Source organism: Medicago truncatula, chromosome 6 (assembly GCF_003473485.1).
Source record: "Medicago truncatula cultivar Jemalong A17 chromosome 6, MtrunA17r5.0-ANR, whole genome shotgun sequence".
Lineage (NCBI taxonomy): Eukaryota > Viridiplantae > Streptophyta > Magnoliopsida > Fabales > Fabaceae > Medicago > Medicago truncatula.
The window spans coordinates 8,019,676-8,042,991 of NC_053047.1; the positions used below are offsets into that span (position 1 = coordinate 8,019,676).

General features: G+C 32.4%; 3 protein-coding genes across 3 annotated transcripts; 1 reads left to right on the top strand and 2 right to left on the bottom strand.

The window, feature by feature from the left end:
• Nucleotides 1–8,987: 8,987 nt before the first annotated feature.
• LOC112422466 (uncharacterized) lies at nt 8,988–9,779 on the bottom strand. Its single transcript, XM_024785376.2, has 2 exons — nt 9,540–9,779; nt 8,988–9,439 (listed from the first exon to the last, which is right to left on the bottom strand). The coding sequence occupies exons 1-2, from the start codon at nt 9,714–9,716 to the stop codon at nt 9,179–9,181; spliced, it is 438 nt and encodes a 145-aa protein (XP_024641144.1). The 5' UTR covers nt 9,717–9,779; the 3' UTR covers nt 8,988–9,178.
• Nucleotides 9,780–10,850: 1,071 nt separating this feature from the next.
• On the bottom strand, nt 10,851–11,313 carry LOC25495687 (uncharacterized). The gene is made up of 2 exons (XM_013595915.3): nt 11,204–11,313; nt 10,851–11,088 (listed from the first exon to the last, which is right to left on the bottom strand). The coding sequence occupies exons 1-2, from the start codon at nt 11,265–11,267 to the stop codon at nt 10,895–10,897; spliced, it is 258 nt and encodes an 85-aa protein (XP_013451369.3). The 5' UTR covers nt 11,268–11,313; the 3' UTR covers nt 10,851–10,894.
• A 2,377-nt stretch (nt 11,314–13,690) lies between these two features.
• On the top strand, nt 13,691–15,384 carry LOC25495688 (putative F-box/LRR-repeat protein At5g41840). Its single transcript, XM_039826891.1, has 3 exons — nt 13,691–13,777; nt 14,082–14,180; nt 14,491–15,384. The coding sequence occupies exons 1-3, from the start codon at nt 13,691–13,693 to the stop codon at nt 15,382–15,384; spliced, it is 1,080 nt and encodes a 359-aa protein (XP_039682825.1).
• Nucleotides 15,385–23,316: the final 7,932 nt, after the last annotated feature.

Sequence of the window (23,316 nt, forward strand, 5' to 3'; positions counted from 1 at the left end):
TAGTAACAAATTCAAGGGTATGAAACCACCAGAACCATTATATGCATTACCTTTAATAGGTCACCTCCATCTACTAGGAAAACAAATCCCTCTTGCAAGAATCTTTGCTTCATTTTCTGACAAATATGGTCCTATCTTCCAAATCCGTTTAGGAGCATACCCTGCACTTATTATTTCCAACCAAAATGCAATCAAAGAATGTTTCACCACAAATGACAAAATCTTATCCTCAAGACCAAAATCAAGCCGACGGTACCTTTAAATTAAAATTTCTAATAAAAATAACTCTTCGGCATGTAAATTGATTAGTTTTCACAAACGGAGTTTTGAAGTTGTAAGGCGTACACGCGAAAGCGGTCGAATAGTTTACAAAGTCAAAATTCGGTGTTGTACACACGAAAGCTGGCGACCCCTTTAATTTAATTCTTTTTACGCGTGAAAATATTGTCCTGTTACAATAATAATATATAACTTAACAAGCACTCACAGTCGGCACAAATTATATTTCGGGCTCTCGTCATTTAAAGTAATTAAAAACAAGTTATTTTCCAAATTTTGCAACCAAATTAATTTGCATCGCCTTAGATAAACAATGTGACAATATATAACGGTACTTGACGTTGGTCTCTGTGGGATTCGACATCTTTTATACTAAAACCGATATTTCCATGCACTTGCGGACCTATCAGTACAATCTTGACTTTGGAATGGAGTTTGAAAATTTCTGCAAATTGCATCACTGTAATATGTTTAACACGTTGTCAATAATCTAACTGATATGCCTCGTGATACATTTGCTGTCAGAAATCAGAATCTTGTATTTATCCATTGGTGATATCCTTTGCTAAAACCTGAGAGACTTCACGCTATACTCTCTATTTTATGTATTTGAACTAAATACATCAATTTTATTTGACTAAAGGGAGGTATCTATGTAAACTCGTGTATTTAGGTAGTGGCGGATGATATGATTTTCGGTTTTAATTTGGTAGGAAACCATGACTTTGTAATATCTATAATATCCCTGTAAGCTTCATATTTTAATTTGATAATCTCCATGTATGATATACTTATATCACAATTTATAGCTCTTTGTCCCTTTTAAAAAATGAGTTATGTATAGATCAAACCACCATCATCCACCTACAAACTCAACATTGTCTAACCAATTGAACTATACCTATTAAGTTGAGATAAATTTATTTATTCAATATTTACTTTGATATATTAAACTTCTTTTTTATAAGATATATTGATATATAAACTTAAAATATAAATTTTCAGATGGAATTTGTGCAACATAATCTTTGTTCTAAATGTTTTCAACAAAAAAGGTTCAATGCATGGTTCTCTTGAGCTAGATATCAAATTTCATTAAAGATATAAATTTGATGTGTCGGGAATGGAAGACCATAAAATGTGTTGACAATGACTAATCTCTATGTGAAACAAAATTATTGGTTGTTGAAATAATATCGAGCTCCTTAACAAATAATTTTTTTTGAAGGAAAGCTCCTTAACAAATAAATAACTTGAACCAAATGACTAACATATTTTGTTTTTCTTTTTTTGGTAAAGACAATTTGTGTACGGAGAATGCTGCACCACACATATGTGGAAAGCACTTGGGTTGTGACCCCCTAAATCTCATAATAATTACTACATCTGTCCCTAATTATAGGGCCTTTTATTAAAAATAACGAGAATTAAGAAAATTGATAGTGATAATAAATTTGTTGGTAATTACTTTACAATTTTATCCTTAAGAGAGAGAGTTAATTTATGTTTTCAATATAGTTTTTAATATTGATTGAAGAAAAATATACAAAATAAATAGGGGTATGATGGTGAAAAATTAATGCACTTGGAAATAACAAAGGGGTATTATAATAAGAGACAAAAAAATTCTCAAAAGGGTCTTATATTTAGGGACGGAGGTAGTATTACTATTATTTATTCAAAAATTGAGTAATATTCGTAACGGGGAGTGTCAAATAAAAACTTTCAAACTAATATAAGAATTTTTCCACAAGATTTAAGATACCACATTGACTCATAGCAAACATAATTCACATTTCACTTCCTTGAAAATTATAATAATATTAACACCGAATCTTTTTCTTTTGAAAATACTTTCTTTTACATCATAAACAATGGTTTTCTTATACAAAACTAAATAAGTAAGCATATCCCTTTTCCCGTGTCACTATCAGAGCGGTGCTTTCTCCCAAATTAACAGACAACGTGTACTTGACTCCAAGACTCATAACCTATAGAACTACGGTTTCGCGACCACAGGGCCAAGCGAGCAAACACAAACAACGAAGGGGTGAGTTTCGAGAACATGTAATAATATAAAATAATGAGAAGAACACGTAAGCAATTAAGTCAAAGTCATATCACATCACAAACATAATATTCTAAACTTGAAGAATATACTAGATCAACTCAATCCAAGTTAGTAAAAAAAAGAATATCAATACAACATAAGAACCAAGATCTTCACAAACACAATGTCAAAATTCAATTCAAAAATAGTCGCAACACATATAGTCACCAATAACCATCTTCATAAGAACATCGACATACAATCACCTTTATCGTTTCACGTAGTTACACTTATTCACCAAATACAAATCATCATCAATTTTTATGCATATAAACTCAATCCTAAGACCTATATGAATGTGGTACCACACCTACTCATCGTTTTGCCAGAGTTATATTAGTGGACTTTTCTCAACATAGTTGCTAGAGATATGTTATAGGACTTTTCTCAACATAGTTGCCAGAAGTATGTTAGTGAACTTTTCTCCCACATATGCAAGACTTATGCTCTAGACTCTATATGAACGCAAGGAATTAAATTCGACAAGTATTACACATATACACATAGTCACATATTCCACCTATGAATGCAAGAGTCCTCCTAAAATGCACGACTCTAATACAAGCACACAAATCATCACCACTGACATCATCATCATAGAAACCATCGGCATCATGAAAATACATCATCATTCACACCACAAATTTTAATCGACATCATTATTCTCATCATCAAACTATTTTAAGCCTCGTCATTTGCATAGAAAAACAAACAGATTGATGACTCTTGACAACAATATAGAAGTGGATTTATTAAAAAAAAATGTATATAAAATCTAAGACATTTTTAATATTTCTTAGAATACCACTATAGCCAATTTCATACAGATGTGGAACACAACATTTTACAAGGAACAGTAGACACAATCCTTACACTCATAGATTAGCCCATAATTAATTTCTATAGCACCAAATTGGCAGAAGCAAAACAATTATCTACTAAACATCAACTATCTTGTACTAGTTATTCAATCAATTAATATACATAATTTATCAATTCAAATAATTGTGGCAAATCAAACATGAGCGCATGCACAAAATTTATTATTGACATCAAATACCATTCACATAATTTAAATCAAACAACACCCCAATAATGTTTCTAATTCATCTTTTAACCTCGCACTTCTAAATTTACACATTAAATTAATTATTCTCTCCAAGGGCTACAACCGTCGCGGTAAGCCCGAACAAACTTTGGGAAATACGACTTTCCCCTTCATCTCAGTTTAATTTACACTCATGATCTCGAACTCTTCTCTCTCACCCCATACCTGAATTGAAGCCTTCACAGTAGACATCCAACTCAAGGGCAGCGATAAATCTAAACAGTTTAACAATTGTGTCTTCTTTTCTCCAGCCTAGCGACTTGTGAAAGAAAGTAGCTTAATTGATCCTTTTCCTCAAAGCTAGATCCTATCTCTATGAGGTCTTCTCTCTTTGCAATACGATGATGTTTTACCAAAGACCTCTCTCACTCTCTTATGTCTAGGGTTTCCTTTATTTGTACATATTGTCATCGCCGATCTCTATTGGCTATTAAGTTAGCGACTTATAGTGTATAAATATATATACGTATATACAAGGGGCATGCTTACTAGTATTACGGCCTTGAGAAGGGGATGGGTTGTTGGATCATATACATACATATGCTGATGGATCAAGCTTCTTAGATTAAGGTGTGCGTTGGAATAAGTTAATTAAGTGAGGTACATAAAGGCATATTAGGATATAAACACTAGCACTATCTTCCAACATCTCTCATAATTTTACTATATTATTTATTTAATATAAAGAACTCACATGATCATCAGTTTTATAAATTAAAAATAAGCTTAAACATTCTAGATCTAATCATCAATAAAAAGATAGTATTCTTAAAGTAGTAGCAATCTAAAAATCACAACCACAAATATATATATATATATATATATATATATATATATATATACATGCACAATAATAATTTATCTTTAATATTATCAAAATATTTTTGATAAGAAATTTGGGGTGTTACAACTCTACCCCCTTAAAAGAATTTCGTCTTCGAAATTCAGAGTACAAGAGAAAATGAATTTAATTCTTGCTTAAATATCTTAAGCTACAAATTATTTCAAACACCAACTCACCATAAGCCTCACTATAATACAACAGAAAATCAAAACAACTTTTGCGCTAAAGACTCCCAACAACGAAGGGAAGAACTTCAAAATTCAGAAAGGAAAATAAATCAGCCATAAAGCCCCAACACCAGGCTTAAACAACTAAATTCATGACAACAACAAACGAGTAGATAAAAATGAGAGTTACCAACCATCATAGTTTCACTCATAACAAACATACGCTATAACCCTAATATAAATTATGATTTTCAACAAATAGAGAACCGAATAGCGCATCAATACTTCACTTTCTACACCGTAACACATAGAATCCCTGAATATAAAATTGTATCCTTTTATAAAATCTAGGGAATTGTAGTACATGTATCTTTTTTTTTTTAAAGAAAAATATAAAATTGTAGTAAAACATTTTCAAGCAAATATCATATCAACATGTTCTTTCAATAAAAGAAGGAATTCATTAAGAAAATAGGAATATACATATATGAAAGAATTAAAAACTAATTAGTATCCAGTAGGAGACGACACAAATAAAAATACAACTATAAAATATTTTTTTCTTCTTCTTCTTCTTTTTTTTTTTGGATTAATAGTGTTTTTCACCCTTGTAATATATATCATTTCCGGTTTTCGCCCTTATAAAATTTTCGGTTTGACTTGCACCCTTGTAAAATTTTTATTTTCTGGAAAACACCCTTAATAGGCCATTCAAAAACCAAAATTTCTTGAAAAAAAATTCTGAAAAAGGCCTATTAGAGGTGTTTTCCAGAAAATAAAAATTTTACGAGGGTGCAAATCAAACCAAAAATTTTATAAGGACGAAAACCAGAAATGACATATATTACAGAGGTGAAAAACACTATTAACTTTTTTTTTTCCTTCACATAAGCAATCAAGAAAATGATGATCAGTCATAGGTTCACTTCACAACCAAAACTAAAGACATAAAAAAGACAACCAACCAAAGTAGAGAATTAGGCTATCACAAAAACAACCCAGAAACTAATCCCAAAATACCCACAGTAGCTACAAACAAAGACCTTATCCTTAACTCTATAAATAAATCTTAAAATTCATTAACCTAAACAAAATAATGGATTATGGTTTTCCTAAAATAAAACAAGCACTCACCTAAACTGGTTAAATATTTTGCCACATTTTCTATCGAAAAGTTTTGAACTTGCTAAAATTTTGACGTCACCGTGCAATAGAGAAGACTATCAAAACACGTGAATTGTTTAATGGGTGTTGCTAACCGGTGTCTCTAGGGCACGAGTTAAGCATACCATAAAAGGGAATTATTACCATAAAAGGAAACTGTTTTTGACTTTATTATAAATTAATTACACAATTTTAATGCATTAATTACTATATAATTTTCTTTTTCATATCCTTAACCAGTGCCCTGGGGGCACCGGTTAGCATTTCCCTTGTTTAATAGCCAGTTATTTCCATATGCACCCTGCATAAACACGTCACAAAACCATTAGAAAATTATTTTGGTTTCTCATAGAAGACTATCAAAACCATTAAACCATAATTATGGTTTCAGTAATAATTTCAATGTACATCTTAATCATTATTTAAAACCATGTAAAAATAATAATTTCATTAAAAATCATTACACAATTATCTTGGTTTTACATACAAGACTATCAAAATCATTAAACCACACTTATGGTTTCAGTTATCCATACCCTGAAGTTTGTATCAATTCATCAACAACCCTTTCTGCAAATCAAATGTATCGTATGACCACGATGGAAAATGGAAATTGATGTGGTGTGTTGTTACTGTTGAGTGTTCCTCATTTGATGTGTTCGTATCGATGTCGCTGTGAACACTGGATTGTTATGCAAATGTTGACGGTTACCAAGTTATGCATATGTATATATTGTTTTGCTAAAAGCTTAATCCAAAAATTAAAGACTTGTGCATATATGTGTTGCCATGACCACATATCAATAAAGTCAACACACACTATGCTATAGCAAGACTGGATATTATAAACAACTCTTAGAAGGTATTCACCTAATAAAGTAGGAATGTAAAATACACAATGCAGTAAAATTTATGTATTGTCATTTATTGCACTCCCTTAAGATTTTGGCAATAAAATTGTAAAATATGCTTGAAATTTTTTTTTTTTTTTTAAATATTTACATAACGTGAGACTCTCCTCTATTTCAATTGATAATTTAGGACTAAGAAATTATTTGAAAAATTAATCCAAGTTGGTTAGTTGAGGTTTCAACCTTCACACCGAAATTAACATAAAGGAGAGAGTAAACGAAACTTTGATGTAGATTAACTATTTAACTATTGATTTTTGGGTTAATTATGTTTTAGGTCCCTATAAATAGGCGTGTTTTCAACATTAATCCCTACTTAAATTTTATTAAATTTTTGGTCCCAATATTTTTTGCCGTTTGCAAAATTTGTCCTCACCGTAAAATGTTGCTGATTCAGCTAACGGAAAATCACATGTGGCTTCAATTATAATACACGTGAGACAATTGTTTTTTATTCAATAAATAATAAAATGGTTAATAATATTTTTTAATTAAAAGAACCCTTAAAAATTCCAATATAAAAACCCCTTAACCCTTATCTTATCAGTTTCTTACACTTTTCTCTACCCACACTAATCCTAGCCGCTCGATACCCTTCTCCGTTTTCGAAAAACTTCAGATCGTTGTCTTCTACTGTTTGGGAATCTTAGTTTGTGGTCCAATGGTTCGATTTTGTGGTGACACTTTGCTTGGTGGTCCCGAGGTTGAAGAAGAAGATTCTCATGGTATGAATCTTTTCGTTTTTTTTATTTCAGTTCTGTTGTCTTTTTGTTAGTGAAAACATGTAAAGTAATACATTATTGGGATATAAGCATGTGGGTATTGTTTATTACTAGGGTTTTGCAACAGTTTCGATTTAAGCATGTGGGGTATAGGAATTTGACTTTTATGGAATAAGTTGAATGCAAGTGGGTTGGTGTGTCTTTAATCAGGTAACGAGGAGTCTCCAAGGTGTGTGGAGGGTGTTGAACTCTATGGTGCTGGTGCAGGCAAATCTGACTACAAAGGGAAAGGGATTGCTGCTGAGGGTGAAGATGTTTCAGAAAATGAGCATGCTGTTGGGAATTGGTTGGGATCCCTTGTAGGCATGCTGTTGCAACTATTGTGATGAAGGGTGATGATCTTGCACAATATGTGCATGAGTACTATAGCAAGGTGTATTATGAGGATTGCTATGCTCAGGTTATATCCCCTATTAATGGGCAGAATAAATGGCCTAAAACTGATTTTGTTGAGGTCTTGCCCCCTATCTACAAGCGTGGGCCTGGCAGGCCCAAAAAGCTGAGAAGAAGAGAGCCTGATGAGGACAGGATGGAGAATGGGAAGTGGCAAAGGGGTTACACTACTAACAGATGCAAGAAATGTTTGCATTATGGACACAATCAAAGAACCTGCATAAATCCGGCTGTTGTTGTTCCAACTCAAACATCTCAGACTAGTGCAACTCCTGCTGTTGTTTTCCATGAACAAGCACCAACTACTCAGAAAAGTATGAGAAGCAATCTTGCAGTTGTACTCCAACAACCAACAATTCAGGCAAGTCAAAGTAGCCAATCTGCAGTAGCCCCTAAGAAAAGGGTATACATTATGATTCTTTTTAGTAAACTTATTGATATTGATTATGTTTTTTTTTTCTTCATTTTAATTGATTTAAAAATATTTATCATTGTTTCTTACTTAGGGGAGACCTGTTGGATCTGGTAAGAAGCAGTCTAAGGGAGTTCCAATGCCAAAAAAAACAAAGAAGATTGTTGAACTGGGTAGTAGTTCTATGACTGTCAACACATCTCAACCAGCTTCTGCTCAAGCAAAAACTACTGCCAATGATGTTGATATGATGCTAAATGGCTTGAAGGCACTTCCACCAAACCAGCTAGATGAAATTATTAGGCCGTTGAACAAAGGAAAAAGAGATGATGTTGAAGACATTGTAGCAAAGGAGTAGTTTGTTATGATGTCATGTTTTTTTGCTAGCACCTTTTGGTGTGCACCTTTTGAACTGTTTTGGTGCTATATGCTGTTTTTTATTTGTATTAAGTTGACTAAGACTTGTCTTTTTACTAGCACCTTTTGGTGTGCACCTTTTGAACTTAATTGGTGCAATATGCTATTTTCTATATGTACTAGTGTGCACTTCTAAGATACTTAAATGCACATTTTAATGCACAAACTGTTTTGGTGCTTTATGATCTACTCTTATTCTATTATAGCATATTTTGTGATCAATTCTTGTGCTCTTCCGTGTGTGTATTAATTTGTTTCAAAGGTAAAATCTAAGATTATTTTCTCTATTGCGATTATAACAAAAAGTAGTGATACCATAACATGTCATTACAAAGAGCACTACTTTTGTGATGTTTTAATGCACCTTATTACAAGATAAATTTGCAAAATAAATTGATAACATAACATGTCACTTTCGATACCAAGTTTTGACAAGATAAATTGATACCATAACATTACTGTTCTCACCAATATTACAAGATTTTCATACCATAACATTACTTCTTACTAATAAACCACTGATACATCATTTTATACATCAGCAGTGCCTAAAAGTCTAGAACCTTATCTTCATTACAAACACCTAAAATCTTAGAACATTAACTTCATAACAAGGACAAGATTGATAATCAATGACACAATTAGCAGTGTCAAGGTAACTTTTCCTTTCAGCCTTTCTTGGTTAAACCTCGTGTAAAGCTTTACATTCTTCCTCCTAGCTTCCTCAGCAATTCCTAAAGCAATGACACTTACATCTTTACCTCCAGCATCATCAACATCCTCAATCTCATCAGTGTCATCAATCTCTTCTACTTCATCAGCCCAGATAAACATGTTGCAAGTATCCTTCATCTTCATACAATTAACAGATGTCAGAATTAAACACAAAAACATATGAAAAGAAAAGAGAACTGGTAAATGAGAAGAAAAATGAAAACGTTTTCATAAGTACCATCCAATATGGACATCTCCAGAACTGTCTTCCTATATGTTTCCCTCTTGTAGCTGTCATCAAAATGGTTCGAATACCACAACCACATTTTTGTCCCCTAGGTCGAGTTGAAGAAGATGTAACACTGTTTGAGTACAAACGATTCTTTCGGCGATTTATGCTTCCTTGTCGTTCCATGGTTCTCCAATTTTGAACTCAGATCTGAAGTGTTTGAAAAAAAATCAATTTGGGAATTTAGAGTTTTTTATTTCGGCAGAGAGGAAGAAGATGATGGTAACTGGTTTTTTTTATGGGTCAGACTGGGTCATAATCATACTCGGGTCGGGTCGTGGCCCAGTATTAGATTAATTGTACTTCAAACAAAAAAAATCTGAACTGGCAGCCACATGTGATTTCTCGTTAGCTGAATCAGCAACATTTCACGGTGAGGACCAATTTTGCAAACGGCAAAAAACGTTGGGGACCAAAAATTTAATAAAATTTAAGTAGGGACTAATGTTGAAAACACGCCTATTTATAGGGACTTAAAACATAATTAACCCTTGATTTTTTATATGTTATAAGTTTGTAATCTATGTTGCTGCATTCATAGCAAGGCATGGAACCTATATTCAATAAAGGAAACCAAAACTAAAATTACCTATGAAGAACATAGATATGAAGAGACACTAATAAAATTGTATTATGCTTTGTTTTCTTTAAAACTTTAATAAATAGGGTTAATTAAATTTTTGGTCCCTATAAATATCTGCAGTTTTGTTTTTAGTTTCTATAAAAATAAATAACACTTTTTAGTCCCTACAAAATTTTCTGTTAGTGTTTTTAGTCCTTGTTAAATTAAAATTTGTTTAATTATGCTTAAACTCCTAAATTTTTGAAAGATTTTTTACATATACATGTTCATAAAATAAATAGTCAAAACCATTTTTTACATGAATGTTTAGTATATAAAGTTAAAATATGGTAGTGTTTGAACTAATAACATTTTTATAAGTTTTGCACAAACAATTTAATGATAATTGATACAATTTTTTTCATCGACTTTAAAATGGTATAATTAAACACTGAATTCATGAATCCAAAACCATTCATCATATTATTATATATAGTATTCAAATGGTACAACATAAATAGTCAACTGTTGGAAACTCAACTCTTCTCACCCACCAGCCATCGTCGATGGCACAAATTATGCATATACCACATGCATGCTTATTAAACAATATAACAAAATTTACAAATACACAAAGATAGAATGAAAATCATAATAAGTCTAAATTAATTAGCACGTTCTTGCATATTCTTAATTTTTTTTTTTTGATACTAGGTTGTTGGTCATCATGAAGTTCTGATCTTCAAGGACTAGCAGAATCAAGACGAGGATAGTATCGCTCCGGTATACAATTGCAGAGGCTGGGTCCGTAAACCCATTCAACGCAACCTGTCGGACATCCCCAACCGGCAACAATGCAAGTAATACAAATTCCGCTCGAGTCTTCACACTCCGGAGCACACTGATTCCAAATGTCGAAATTATCTTGAGCGTATGCTGCAATATATGTAATAATAATATCATTAAAATAAATTAAACAAGTACTATTCAATAACAAAACTAAACAGAAGTATGAAAGAAAACTATCGACTCGACATAAATAACAAATAACCTGATCCAGCAAGCAAGAGAAAAGCGAGGAAGACGATGGCAGTAGAGGATGACTTATTAGCCATTATTAACAATGAACTTGTATTGATGATGAACTTGCATGTCAAAAACATAATAAGAAGTCTATTATTTATAGGAAGGCACTGCAACCTGCCAGACGAACTGTATGATAATTTATCAAGAGCCTTGTGGCTTTTGTCTTATAAAGGGGAGGAAGTGAGTGAATATCCTTCTACAAAAACATTATTAATCATTGTTGTCAAAACTGCGACTTACGAATTTATTCACCTACATGGATCTAAATCCATTGTAGACTCCAAAGAAAGACAGAATCCTAGTAAAATTGCACCGAGATCACAAAAAATCATGAAATCCATGCAAAATCGCAGGTTTTTTACAGTATTTTGAAAGCTTTTTAGAATTTGTTTATACGGGTCAATTTTGGTCCGGTTGGTCTAAAATCGTCGGTTTCCCTTGCATTTAGGTTTTGAGTCATTTATGTATAAGTATTTTGTGGACCTCAAACTTTGAGTCATTTATGACCATTTGCAAATGTATAAAAATATTTAGCATTATTTTTGTGGATACCACACTTTAAAAATGAATTTCACATAAAATGGTGGATCTGCATGAGTTAAAGTAAGTGTTGAAATTATAGTGTTCCCAACACTCACCACAATAAAACTGCATTTTAGTAGTGGATTTCACATAAACTGCATTTCACCGTTATAAAAATCACTTAATTTTTAAAAACTAATTTATTAGATTGAGTTTTTAAAAGACTATTTTAACATAAAAAGTCTGGAAGATTTTAATTAAAAGATTTTCTAAGAGTTTATGGGATTTTAAGATTTTTTAAAAGACTTTTTAAAATTAGGATTCTATAATTTGGATTTAGAGGGATTTTAACTCAAAGACTTTTAAGATTTTAAATGACTTTATTGATTTATAAAACATGAAATGACTTTGTATTTTTATCTAATCCATCGAACAAAATATCAAACTTTGTCATAAAATTTTCAGTTTCTAATTTTTTATTCTAGTTGGTGTTCTTCAATCGATTACAATAATCCTTGCGGTTGTTGCCTCAGCTAGCTTTGTTGCTTTGAACCTAAGGTCTTTTTATAGGAAATAATCTTGCAGTGGCCATAATTGCAGCAAGTTATCTCAAGCCACCATTATCACTACCACACCCCAATGGCTAATTATATGTTGTTTGTGTTTTATTGTTAGATGGATTCAAAGAGTTAACAACGTAATGTGAATTTTTCTCCATGAATCAACTTTGGTGACCACCTTTGGCCAAAAACTTGTGATCGACCAGTATTTGGGAAGGTGAAGAAGTGCAAATATTGATGGAATGTTTGAGTTCACTTCAAAATTTTGTAATATCAAACATTGCATTTCTGAAAGTGAAGATGGTATATCCCAGTGGAGTAGGAAAAGATAATGCAAAGAACCTACATGACATATGTTCTACGTCACGAATCACCACGATATTTTGTATCCAGCATGCCAATGAAGAAAATGTCTTTTCAAAAGTGTATATGTATCTTTTAAAAAAAATGTCATAGCTATGTGTGGAAGACAGAAAAGTCTCACAAAATCTATTACTCACAACAATGCATTAAAATCCGTAGAATTTTGAATATCAATAGACAATTTTTAAGTTGTGCAAAATCTCAATTGAATACCAGTGCACTTTATTGAACTCATTAAAAAATCTTGAAAATCCTAATTGAATACCACAAGAATGTTTTACATTCCTTTAAAATCTTGATTGAACACCACAAACTTTTTTAAAACAAAAAAATATTTTAAAATCATATGAAATCTCAATTCAATACACCCGCCTTAGTTTGTTTGGATACAATACAACTATATAAAATAATTTTTTTTCTACAAAATTAGTTTAATCTTTTAAAACATATTTTCTCTTTCCTCTAAAAAAAATATCATTTGAAGTTGTTTATATATTTTTTGCCAAATACCTCCCCGGGTCATTTAAGTTTCATGTTTGTTTCAGATAGATCCTTTAAGTTTGAAGTTTGTTTCGGATAGTTCCTTTAAGTTTCTAAGGTTTCAGATGAGTCATTTAAGTTTCAAGTTTGTTTCAGATAGGTCATTTCTATCGACCTCCGTTAAGCCAAAGTTGATTTGATAGAAAGAACTTATCAGAAACAAACTCTAAACTTAAAGACCTATCTGAAACCTTAGAAACTTAAAAGACCCAGATAGGTATTTGACCTATATATTTTTTAAAAAGATTGTAACAAAAGCATTCAATAATCTTGAGTGATTTATTTTTCATCTTAAATAAAAAAACTATAACAAACCACTCCGAAATAAGAGTTTCCTTAAAACAAAAAAACCTAAATAAGAGTTTATCAATCGAAAAAGTAAAAGTTTGAAGTCTGGCTCTTATCCTTGTTGGCCCTTTTAATGTAAATACCTTCCAACCAACCATCCTTGATTCATTTGTTCAGCTATGAAGAAACGGAGAAGGGAACGAGAAGCATCCACAGCAAAAGAAGAGAGGCTTTTTTCATCTAGTGTTTCTTCTCCTTCGGTTCAGGTTAATTTGTTCATCCCTTGTTAGGTTTGCGCAACTCTATTTCCTATGTCTTTTCATATTGATGATTGGATAATTCTTTGTAGCTAGATTCCCTTGTTTAAAAACTGAAAACGGTTCTTAAATAGCTCTACTTCTTTGAGATAGAGGATTTGGTGGAGAATATCAAGGTTCTTGCTTGGTATTGGAGTATGAGTAAGCTGATAATAGCGACGTGTTTGTATTATGAGTGGTGTTCGAATTCTTGGGATTGTTACTTAGATAGGATTGTCTGTTTTTTGGTGTTTCTTGGGGCTGTTGCTGTCAGATGTGGGCTACTGCTGTTCTTCTGATGGGTTGCGCTCATTTTGGGTGTTTTTCTGCTTCTGCAGTAGCTGCTGCTGCGCGCTATTATGTGGGCAGGACAGTAGGTGTTTTACATGGTGCTGTCACGTTTTGGTGGTGTGGTTTTGTCCGGTATTGGGCCGCCCTGTATTGCTTATACGCTGGGGTATTCTATTCTATTTTTTCGGGGCCTTTTTTCTCGGCTTGGGAGTTGTGGTTGCTAATAATAATATTGGGTGTTCAAATAAAAAAAAACCGAAATCGAAAGTTAAAATAACATGATATTTGTGATTTTAACCATAAAAGCTGACGTGCCCGGCTAGTTACTCTTGTAGTAATTATCATAGTTTTCATTGATAGACAGCAACTAATCAAATATATTTTCGTAGCAGGCACTCTACGATCATGAAAACAATTTGATGGATAGAATCAACAATTTACCAGTCGAGTTATTGTGTCACATCCTCTCTTTTCTTCCAACAAAACTCGTATTCACAGCAACGGCATTTTCCAAGAAGTGGACCCCACTCTGCTATTCACTATCAGCTCTAGACTTTCACGATGAAACCTTCAAAGACTTAAAGACCTTCGACGGCTTCTGTCGTTTTGTCGACAATTTCATGTTCTCTCCTCTTTCAACCAACCAACCTCTCAAATCGTTTCGCCTAAACTGTTTGTCTGGAAGAAATGACAAGCGTGATTGTGACATCTTCAATGCATGGCTTGAAGCCGCAAAACAGCGTCATGTTGAGGAATTACATCTAAATCTGTATTTCCAAACATTGAATCCCATTATTTTCATCTCCCAAACTCTTGTTCATCTCAAACTTGAGTTCATACAACTTGCAATTGATACTTCGTGTGTTGATCTTCCATCGCTCAAAACATTGCATTTGAAATCCGTTCATTTTACAAATCGGAATGATTACATCAATTTTCTTTCTGCTTGTCCTATTCTGGAAGATTTACATGCTAAATCTATCTACATTCAAAATGCGAACATTGCACAAGAAGAAGGGTTTAAATCTTTGACATTTCCCAGGTTGGTTAGAGTGAATATCAATTCAACAGGGGATCCGTTTTACGGCATTGATAATGTTGATTTACTATTCACAGTCAGCGGATCAATAGCTCAAGATACTATTTTCAAAGTCATTCCACTGTTTCCAAACTTAGTTCATATAGAACTAGTGTTTTGTCGTCGCTCACTTCATTGTTGGGATGGTGTATTACAACTCCTCCGCCACTGTCCCAAGCTTCAAATTCTTTCTATTGGGAAGGTTTGATTAGTAGTTCGTTTGTTTACTTGGTGTTTTCTTTTTCCGTATATTTTGATTAATATTATTTTTTATCTCTTGGACAGTGGATGAATACCAGCTCAACCAAGGAATGGAAATGCCCAATTTCGGTTCCTAAATGCATTTCGTCTCACCTCAGATCATGTATTGTTCTAAACTTTCAAGGCTCGACAAATGATCTTAAATTTGTAAAATATATTTTGCAGAATGCAACTCTCTTACGAGACATGAAAATCCGCTTTGCTACTTATGGAATGCTTCTGAAAAACAGTTTGATTATAGAAGAATTATCCTCATGTCCGACTGTATCTCCAAGTTGCAAAATTTCAATTGAATTTATTTAAAGTTACTAGAATTACCAGTGTTTTTATGGAATGTTTTTTATTCTGTCTGGACGATTTAATATTTCAATTTTTATTTGTTTACTTTTAAAATTTATTTCCTTTATGTGTATAACGGCTTTTCTGCATTTGTAGTATCAATTGCTTGTTCATTATAGATATTTCTACCCAATTCATGTTTTATGACTATTTTTCCGAGTAGATGTTGGTCGAATTACAGTTATTTGATTTTCTTCAAATTTTATGCGCTTTATTTAATTATTTGGTTTTCTCGTTTAAAAGAAGAAAATGAGCACTGTTGGTGCACACATTCGTTTAGATCAAGGAAATATGAAGGTGTTGGGTGATCTTGCAAGGAAAGGAAGATGGGTTGTACTTATAAATTTTGATTCCCATGTTATAAATATACTTCATTTTTGAATATTGTATCCTGTTCGTATCCAATGAACAAAAGCAAAAATGTTGTTGAATGCTTGTATGATAGCTAAAAAGTGGTACACCTCTTAAATTTTGCTGCAGTCATATGCAGTTGATTTGCATACATTTTCTGAAATTCTTGGACATTGGCACTGTCTTTACAATCTGTTTAAAATACATTTATTTCTTCTTCTAATGAAATGTTTTCTTCGTCTTCTTCGTAGAAAGAGTAATCAGCTGCATAGTTTCAAAGGGACACATTATTGTGGTTGTTGCTCGTTCTATCATTCGCTTTCGTTATCTGCAAGTTCCTTCTTATTATGATTTCACCGAAGGTTCCTTCGACTGACATTGATGCTTCCGATGGATTTCTTTGTCTCTCACTTTAAGGATGTAAAGTTTTAGTGTAGCATTTTCCTTCCAATTTTATCCTTCATTGAAATTTTTATTTACCATCTATTATTTTAACCTAATCAAATAATTAATCAAATTTTTTTATAATGAGAAATTTTGTCAATAAAGTCCAACCTAATATCATATTAAGAAAACTTTACCAACTGAAAGGTTGCAAACAACTTATTATTTCATTAGCAACCCACTTGGGTTGGCCTAACAGTGTTGACTTGAGACCTCTGAATGTGCTCCTCGAAAGATCTCAGGTTCGAGATTTCAATGGGCTAGTCTGACTTCATGAAAAAAAAATTATTATACCATTTGCCTGAAAGTTGGACTTAGTACAAAATCTATAGAGTAATACAACTCCAATGGGGCAACACCAATTGGCCGCAAACTGTCACAAGCCAGAGGTTCAAAATATCAACCAAATAGTGAACACCGTAGGACATTAAGCAGATGCACCAATTGTCTTGGTAAGAAAATATTATGTAATGTATAAGATCCTTAAAATCAAAATGTTCGGAACCATACTTTGCAACATCATGATTACATATAAAATAGTAATGACAAAAGGAAGTTATAAATTATCATTGTCAATCGTTGTCATTATAATTATTATTATGATTATTATTTCAATTTATACTTAACATATCGATTATTAATTCTATAAAAATTAATAGATTAATCAATAGTCAATGACATCTGCGAATGATTCTTGATTCACAAGTTTAATCCCAACCATCAATCAAGTATACTTTTGTCATGATATGTGAAGCCGAACAAATAGCAAAACCATGTTCTTGAGCTGCCTGATAATTGGCAGTATATCCAAAGATAGCAGAACCCCTTGGTCCTTATGTTTTTGAGCTGCCACAAACAAAGCTGAAGAAACAAAATTTTGTAACTTAAATTCGAAACAAAGAAAGAAAAAAATCATTCAGAATTCTTATGGTTGGTTGAAAAAGAGATTGGGTGGTTTCCATCAATTTCTCCCATGAAGTACCATGAATGTGCCAACTTCCTTGAGTTTGAAGAAGAATCTAGGAATTCATGTTTTAGATTCTCCCTCTGTAGAGTTAGTAAACTTGATTTGTTTTATTTAATAAGGATATTAATTAATATATTATTATGGAGAAGCTCTTTTATTTCGCATTCTTTTAGATTCAACTCTTTCTCCTATTTCAAATCGCTGATGGTTCAAAACAGAAAGCAATTATAATACAGTAAAAATCTGAAAGAACTAATTAATAATAAGAGAAGGGGCAAGGAAATCCAAAGTTGATGCTTAATGGAAAATCTACAAAAACAAAATAAAAACAATACATTATTAAAACAAAAGAAGAGGGAGAAAGTTTGAAACAGACTCTCGTAGAATCATAGTTGGCCACCAAAATTGCTGAAGCTCCGTGTTAGATATAAAACCTTTAATGGCTCCTTCATTCTCTACATCTAACCTTTTTACGTCCGCGCCTCTCCCCTCAAATTTAAAGCATCTTTTGTCCAATGTAGACTACACGAGTGGTGGTGCGATGAGAATCACTCTCCGCACCACCATTGACCCTATTTCCTGTTCGACGACCCCCGTTCTAGATCTTCAACAGGTGTCAACTTCGGTTTTTGAAGAAGAATTTGAGTTAGGTTACCTTTTTGAGCTGGAATTTGAGACAGACGTTGAAGATAGCGATTGAGAGACAGCGATGGAGATAGCGATTGACGTTTGCAGAGAGCGATTGCAGAGAGACAGCGATTGAAGATTGGAGATAGATTGCAGAGAGACAGCGATTCAATATCAACCTTCAAGAATGGAGGAAAAGGGATAACAATTGAGAACGGTGCAGGTTTGGGGTTTGGAGTTCGATCGATTGGTGTTTGGTGGAGTTCGATTGGTGTTTGGTGGAGTTCGATCTCGTGAAGTTGCTTGTGGAGTTCGATCGATTTGGTGGAGAAAAGGGAAAAGTGGGAGGGATAATGAAAAAGTGAAATTTTTTTAGGAGGGACACTTGGCCCTTTACACTTGGTTTGGAAACTTTGAATTTTGACAAATACTTTTAAAATGGGGTCAAACGATTTAATATCATTACAAGTTAAAAACTTTCCTTGCACCCAGCTTTTTAAGTCATGTGGATAGCAACCCATTTAAAATCCTTGATTTAATAAGTATATTTTGTACTAGTGTAATATCTAATTTAAGCCCCATCTTATCCTCTACCTCACCATACTCCGCCCCATCCACCCTTATGAGGGACCATTTCTCCAACTTCTTTCAATAATAAAATTAAATTATTTATATAGCAAGCCAATAATTATGATACGGAATTTCTTAGGACCCCAATCATGGTAATCCTAACGCCTTACAATTGGGAAATGATCCGACACATCTCTAACACTCGAGTCCCCCACTACCACTAGCCATTGATTAGAAACCAAGACTCTATCAATCTGACTCAAGCATCTAATATTCGGTTGAAACCAAGTAAATTTTCTACCCAATAGAGGAAGATCAATCAAGCCCCGTGACTCCAAAAAATTATTTAAACTTAGAGAATCTCCATCACCCGAACCACGAATTACAACATTTGCTCTCTACCCTATTTCTTATAGCATAAAATTCTCCCATTACACACGACAAGTCCACTAACCACCTACTCCATAAGTCCAAAATATCCAATGACCCCCCACAATCTCCTTTTTTAAAACGATACCGCAAAAGAGCATGAATATTAACCCCCACACTTACTTCATTTAAGGCCGTCATTCTACTAAAACTCATAGAAATCCATTCCCTTGAAAAGAATGTTTGTGGTTGCCTTTTGAACCATCCCACAAAGACAAAATCCCCCCCACTTCTACCAAAAGTCAGACGAAATGCCCAATTAAATCAACCCCCACGTAACCGGGCATAAAATTTTCTATCCAGTACATCCAATTTAGTTCAATTGCAAGGCCAAACAATCAACCTTTTTGCTCCTAATTTAGTTCACCCTCGCCCAACTCTTTTAACATTTCAAAAGCATACTATCATTAAACTCTTGCTTCTTGTTAAAAAAAAAATCATTAATCATTTACTTCATCCCTTTCTTCTTCCAAAGTATCCTCCGAGCTCTCCTCTAGGTTGAGAAGCCTCTCTATCATTTTGAGTTTGTTGATTATACCCCCTTTGAACTTCCACCCTCAATTAACCCATAACTAGATCGCACACCCGTGCGACGCACGGGTGAATTATATGTAAAATACATTGTTGTCATTAATTGACTTGAATAAATTCAGTTGTGCATCCAATTTAAAACCAATTACTTATTGGTTCAAAATTATTATTATTATTATTATTATTATTATTATTATTTTTGGTCAAGTAGCTTAGTGGCTAGAACTCACACAATTAAATTGTGGAGAAGTGGAGTGTCCAGGGTTCAAACCCCGGCCCCTGCATATAATATGCAATATCCCTACCAACTGAGCTAAGCTCACGGGGATAAATTATTTTTCTTTAAACCAAACTAATTCGTTACATCGGCCCCCCTTTTATTCTCAGAATAAAAGTTCAATTAAAAATGACAACATCATAAACTTGCATACATACAAAAATACCTATATATTCAGCAACCACTGAAGGAAAATCAAATGAGGGACCGTCTGTTACAATTGCTATTAAAAATGGTTCTTAAAGTATTTCATCATTTTGTTATAATTTTTTTAAAAGATAATTTTTTAAAGAAAACTTCAAATGAAACGTTGGATTAAACAATTTTACAATATCATTTAAAACAAATGTTTAAATGAAAAGTTATTTGAGTAGTTTCTAATAAAAAATCGTTTTTGAGAAGTCTCTATTTGAAAAATATGTAATTTTTATATCAAATCTTCAACAATGAATATCTAAGTTGCTATATGTCAAAATTAATATTTTAGTTTAGAACAAATGAGTTCTAAGTTGATTTTCTATTATTTTTTATAAGTTCTCATAAAAAACTTTATTTAAAATATATATTTAAAATATATTTTTTAATATATAATAAAAGGACCTAAATTACAATATCAATTATCTGCAGTTTGTGGTGTAATTGGTGAACGGTATCCAGAGTTTGAGTAGACCAACGAAAAACAGTTTAGAAATTGATACTTCCATATCACTAAGTACATCAATACTTCAATGAATTTCAATGTTAAAATCATTATTATAACAATTAATGTGTTGCACAAACCCACCTCAATTTGAACCATCTTATATTTCCATTTACTTAGTTCAGTCAACCTCACTCAACACATACATGTATCTACTTGTCCTGGATTTGCTCCATTGTATTTTTTATTTTATTTGAGATATTGCTCCATTGTACTTGATGGACCAGCACTTCGTGAATTGGTAGTTGTAAGTTCATTCCAAGTTCAATACATCACTACACAAATATTATAGAACCAAGTTCAATTAATACTATAACAAATGAAGTCTCGGATGTCATTTTCAAAAATAAAAAGTAACTAATTTATCAACCTGACTTTACTACAGCAAATAGGAAAAAAAAACTTTTCAAAACAAATAAAAAAAACATAGAAAAGTTTGCTTTGAAAAGTAAATTACTTATGTTTACAAACCCTTTAAAAAATGATCTAAATAAAGTTTAAAAAATAGATTATGGTTAACGTTAATCATAAATTCACTTTTTATGTAACAAAAATAGTGTCCAAGACTAAAGTGTTGCCAAATCAAAGTAAGATGATGATAAATTAAATGTTAAGTAACAAAGTAAGCATTTTTTCTCTTGAGTTTCGACTAAAGTGTTCACGTGTATCCCAACTGCGTTCATCCACCATAACATTATAAGTAAAATATACATACCGCAAGTACACCTACAACAGATCAACTGGGGAGACCTAAGAAAAATGAATGTATTTACCATTAGCATAATATATTTTTTTCACATATTAGACTCGTTCTAAGCAAAGGTTTTCCAACCATATGTGCCTCATTTGGATGCTTTGTTAACACTATAAAGAATAGAAAATAAAAATTTACATAACGGTAAGAAAGATCATTGCAATGATAAAAAAATTACAATTATGAATTTAATGAAAAAACAATTGTTATGAATTCAATTAAAAAAACAACAATCAAATAAATAAAAAACCACTAAACAGCATAACATGTAAGTTCCATAAACAAAAATCCATTTCCAAACAATGAAAATCTGTGTATTCAATCTTCAGAGAATTAAAAAATAGAGAAAAAAATACATGAAAATAGGAACAACTGAATGTTTACCGGCTTATAATAGTTCAAATTTATCATTTAATAATTAAAGAAGGAATGAGTGGCTTAACAAAAGAACTAATATGTTAAATGAGGACTTGCCAAACATGTCAGTATGTATATATCGTAATTTGTAGATAACAAATTGCTCCATCCATATGCAGATCTCTCCATGCAAACTGCAAGCATTATTGTATGTTCTTTCAAAAAAATATTGGATGTGAGCACTGAGTATACAAAATACTCCCTCCGTCCCAAATTGTATGAAGTTTTGGCCATTTCACACTTATTAAGAAATGTAATTAATATTGTGTGGGGAAGAGAAATTATGAGTTGTTTTACAAAATTATCCTTAATAAATGGCATGGAAAAGATAAATGAAATAATTGAAAGAAGAGGGAGTAATTAATAGTTAAGGATATAATAGGAAAAGTAACATTAATATTTCATTGGTATTGTAAAACGACTTATAATTTGGGACAAATCTTTTTTCCAAAGCGACATACAATTTGGGACGGAGGGAGTATATATGAATACCTGAAAAAATGCAAATTCTCTTTAAGAGCTTAAATACTGATATATTGTTGGAGCTGAGAAAGGATTATGAAATTAATCTACCTAAAATCTCATATACTCAATTCGAGGAAAATACTGCAACATGATTAAAGGATATTTGATTTGTGAAAAGAGGAGTTATTGGAACACGGAAGCTTGAAGCCTATTGTGGGCAGAAGAACCAAGTATTAGTAATACTTTCATGCATTGGGAGCATGCATTTTCAATACTTAAATGAATTTTCAATTAATGAATGGCACAATTTTCATGTATTTATGTTTAGTGGCTCGGTACATGAATAAAGCATTGGAATGTTGGGAAGAGGTGTTTGAGTGGAAATGTTATTAAATGTCACAATAAGATTACTCTTCTCATGCATCGGCAGACTTCAAGAGTTATGGGAGGGAAAATTTGAATTTGAGATTTGTGTGATCATTAAGATAAGCACTTAGAAAAATTAAATGCTTGTACAATGGAGGGAAAATATTAGGGTTAAATTAGGGTATGAGATAGCTTGACCAGATAAGCTTTAGTAAGAAAGATGAGCACATCAACCTAACTCACCTCAGTTCCTTTATCCTTCACCTGTTTTTATTTCTTCCGTTAATGGAATGCTTTTGGAATTATCTGGGATGATAGTCTTTTTGTATTGACAAATTCTAGGGTGGTCTACCATTCTGCCTCGATAATTATTCTATTAGGATTAATGGTTCTAATTTTATTTACTCTATTGAATTAAAAGTGAGAATTGTTCCAAGTCCTATATCTTGTCAGATTGTTTGATTATACTGTTTTTTAGGGATGTTTGATTCTACTTTTCACTGGCATTTGTTGGTACGAAGGAGCTGGTGATATTCCAAATTTGTGTAGTTTTCTTGTTGTGGTTTCTCTTTCTTCCTATAGACCTAATCCTTATGATTTAAACAAAGTATAAGTCTTCTTTAGCCAAGTGGTCACATGTTC

Excerpts from the sequence above, each read along its gene's own strand:
- LOC112422466 (XM_024785376.2), bottom strand. The coding sequence starts at position 9,716 with ATGGAACGACAAGGAAGCATAAATCGCCGAAAGAATCGTTTGTACTCA. Across the intron at positions 9,440-9,539 it reads GGAGATGTCCATATTGGATG|ATGAAGGATACTTGCAACAT; the intron begins GTACTTATGAAA and ends AATTGTATGAAG.
- LOC25495687 (XM_013595915.3), bottom strand. The coding sequence starts at position 11,267 with ATGGCTAATAAGTCATCCTCTACTGCCATCGTCTTCCTCGCTTTTCTC. Across the intron at positions 11,089-11,203 it reads TCTCTTGCTTGCTGGATCAG|CATACGCTCAAGATAATTTC; the intron begins GTTATTTGTTAT and ends CATATATTGCAG.
- LOC25495688 (XM_039826891.1), top strand. The coding sequence starts at position 13,691 with ATGAAGAAACGGAGAAGGGAACGAGAAGCATCCACAGCAAAAGAAGAG. Across the intron at positions 13,778-14,081 it reads TTTCTTCTCCTTCGGTTCAG|ATGTGGGCTACTGCTGTTCT; the intron begins GTTAATTTGTTC and ends TGTTGCTGTCAG. Across the intron at positions 14,181-14,490 it reads GCTATTATGTGGGCAGGACA|GCACTCTACGATCATGAAAA; the intron begins GTAGGTGTTTTA and ends TTTTCGTAGCAG.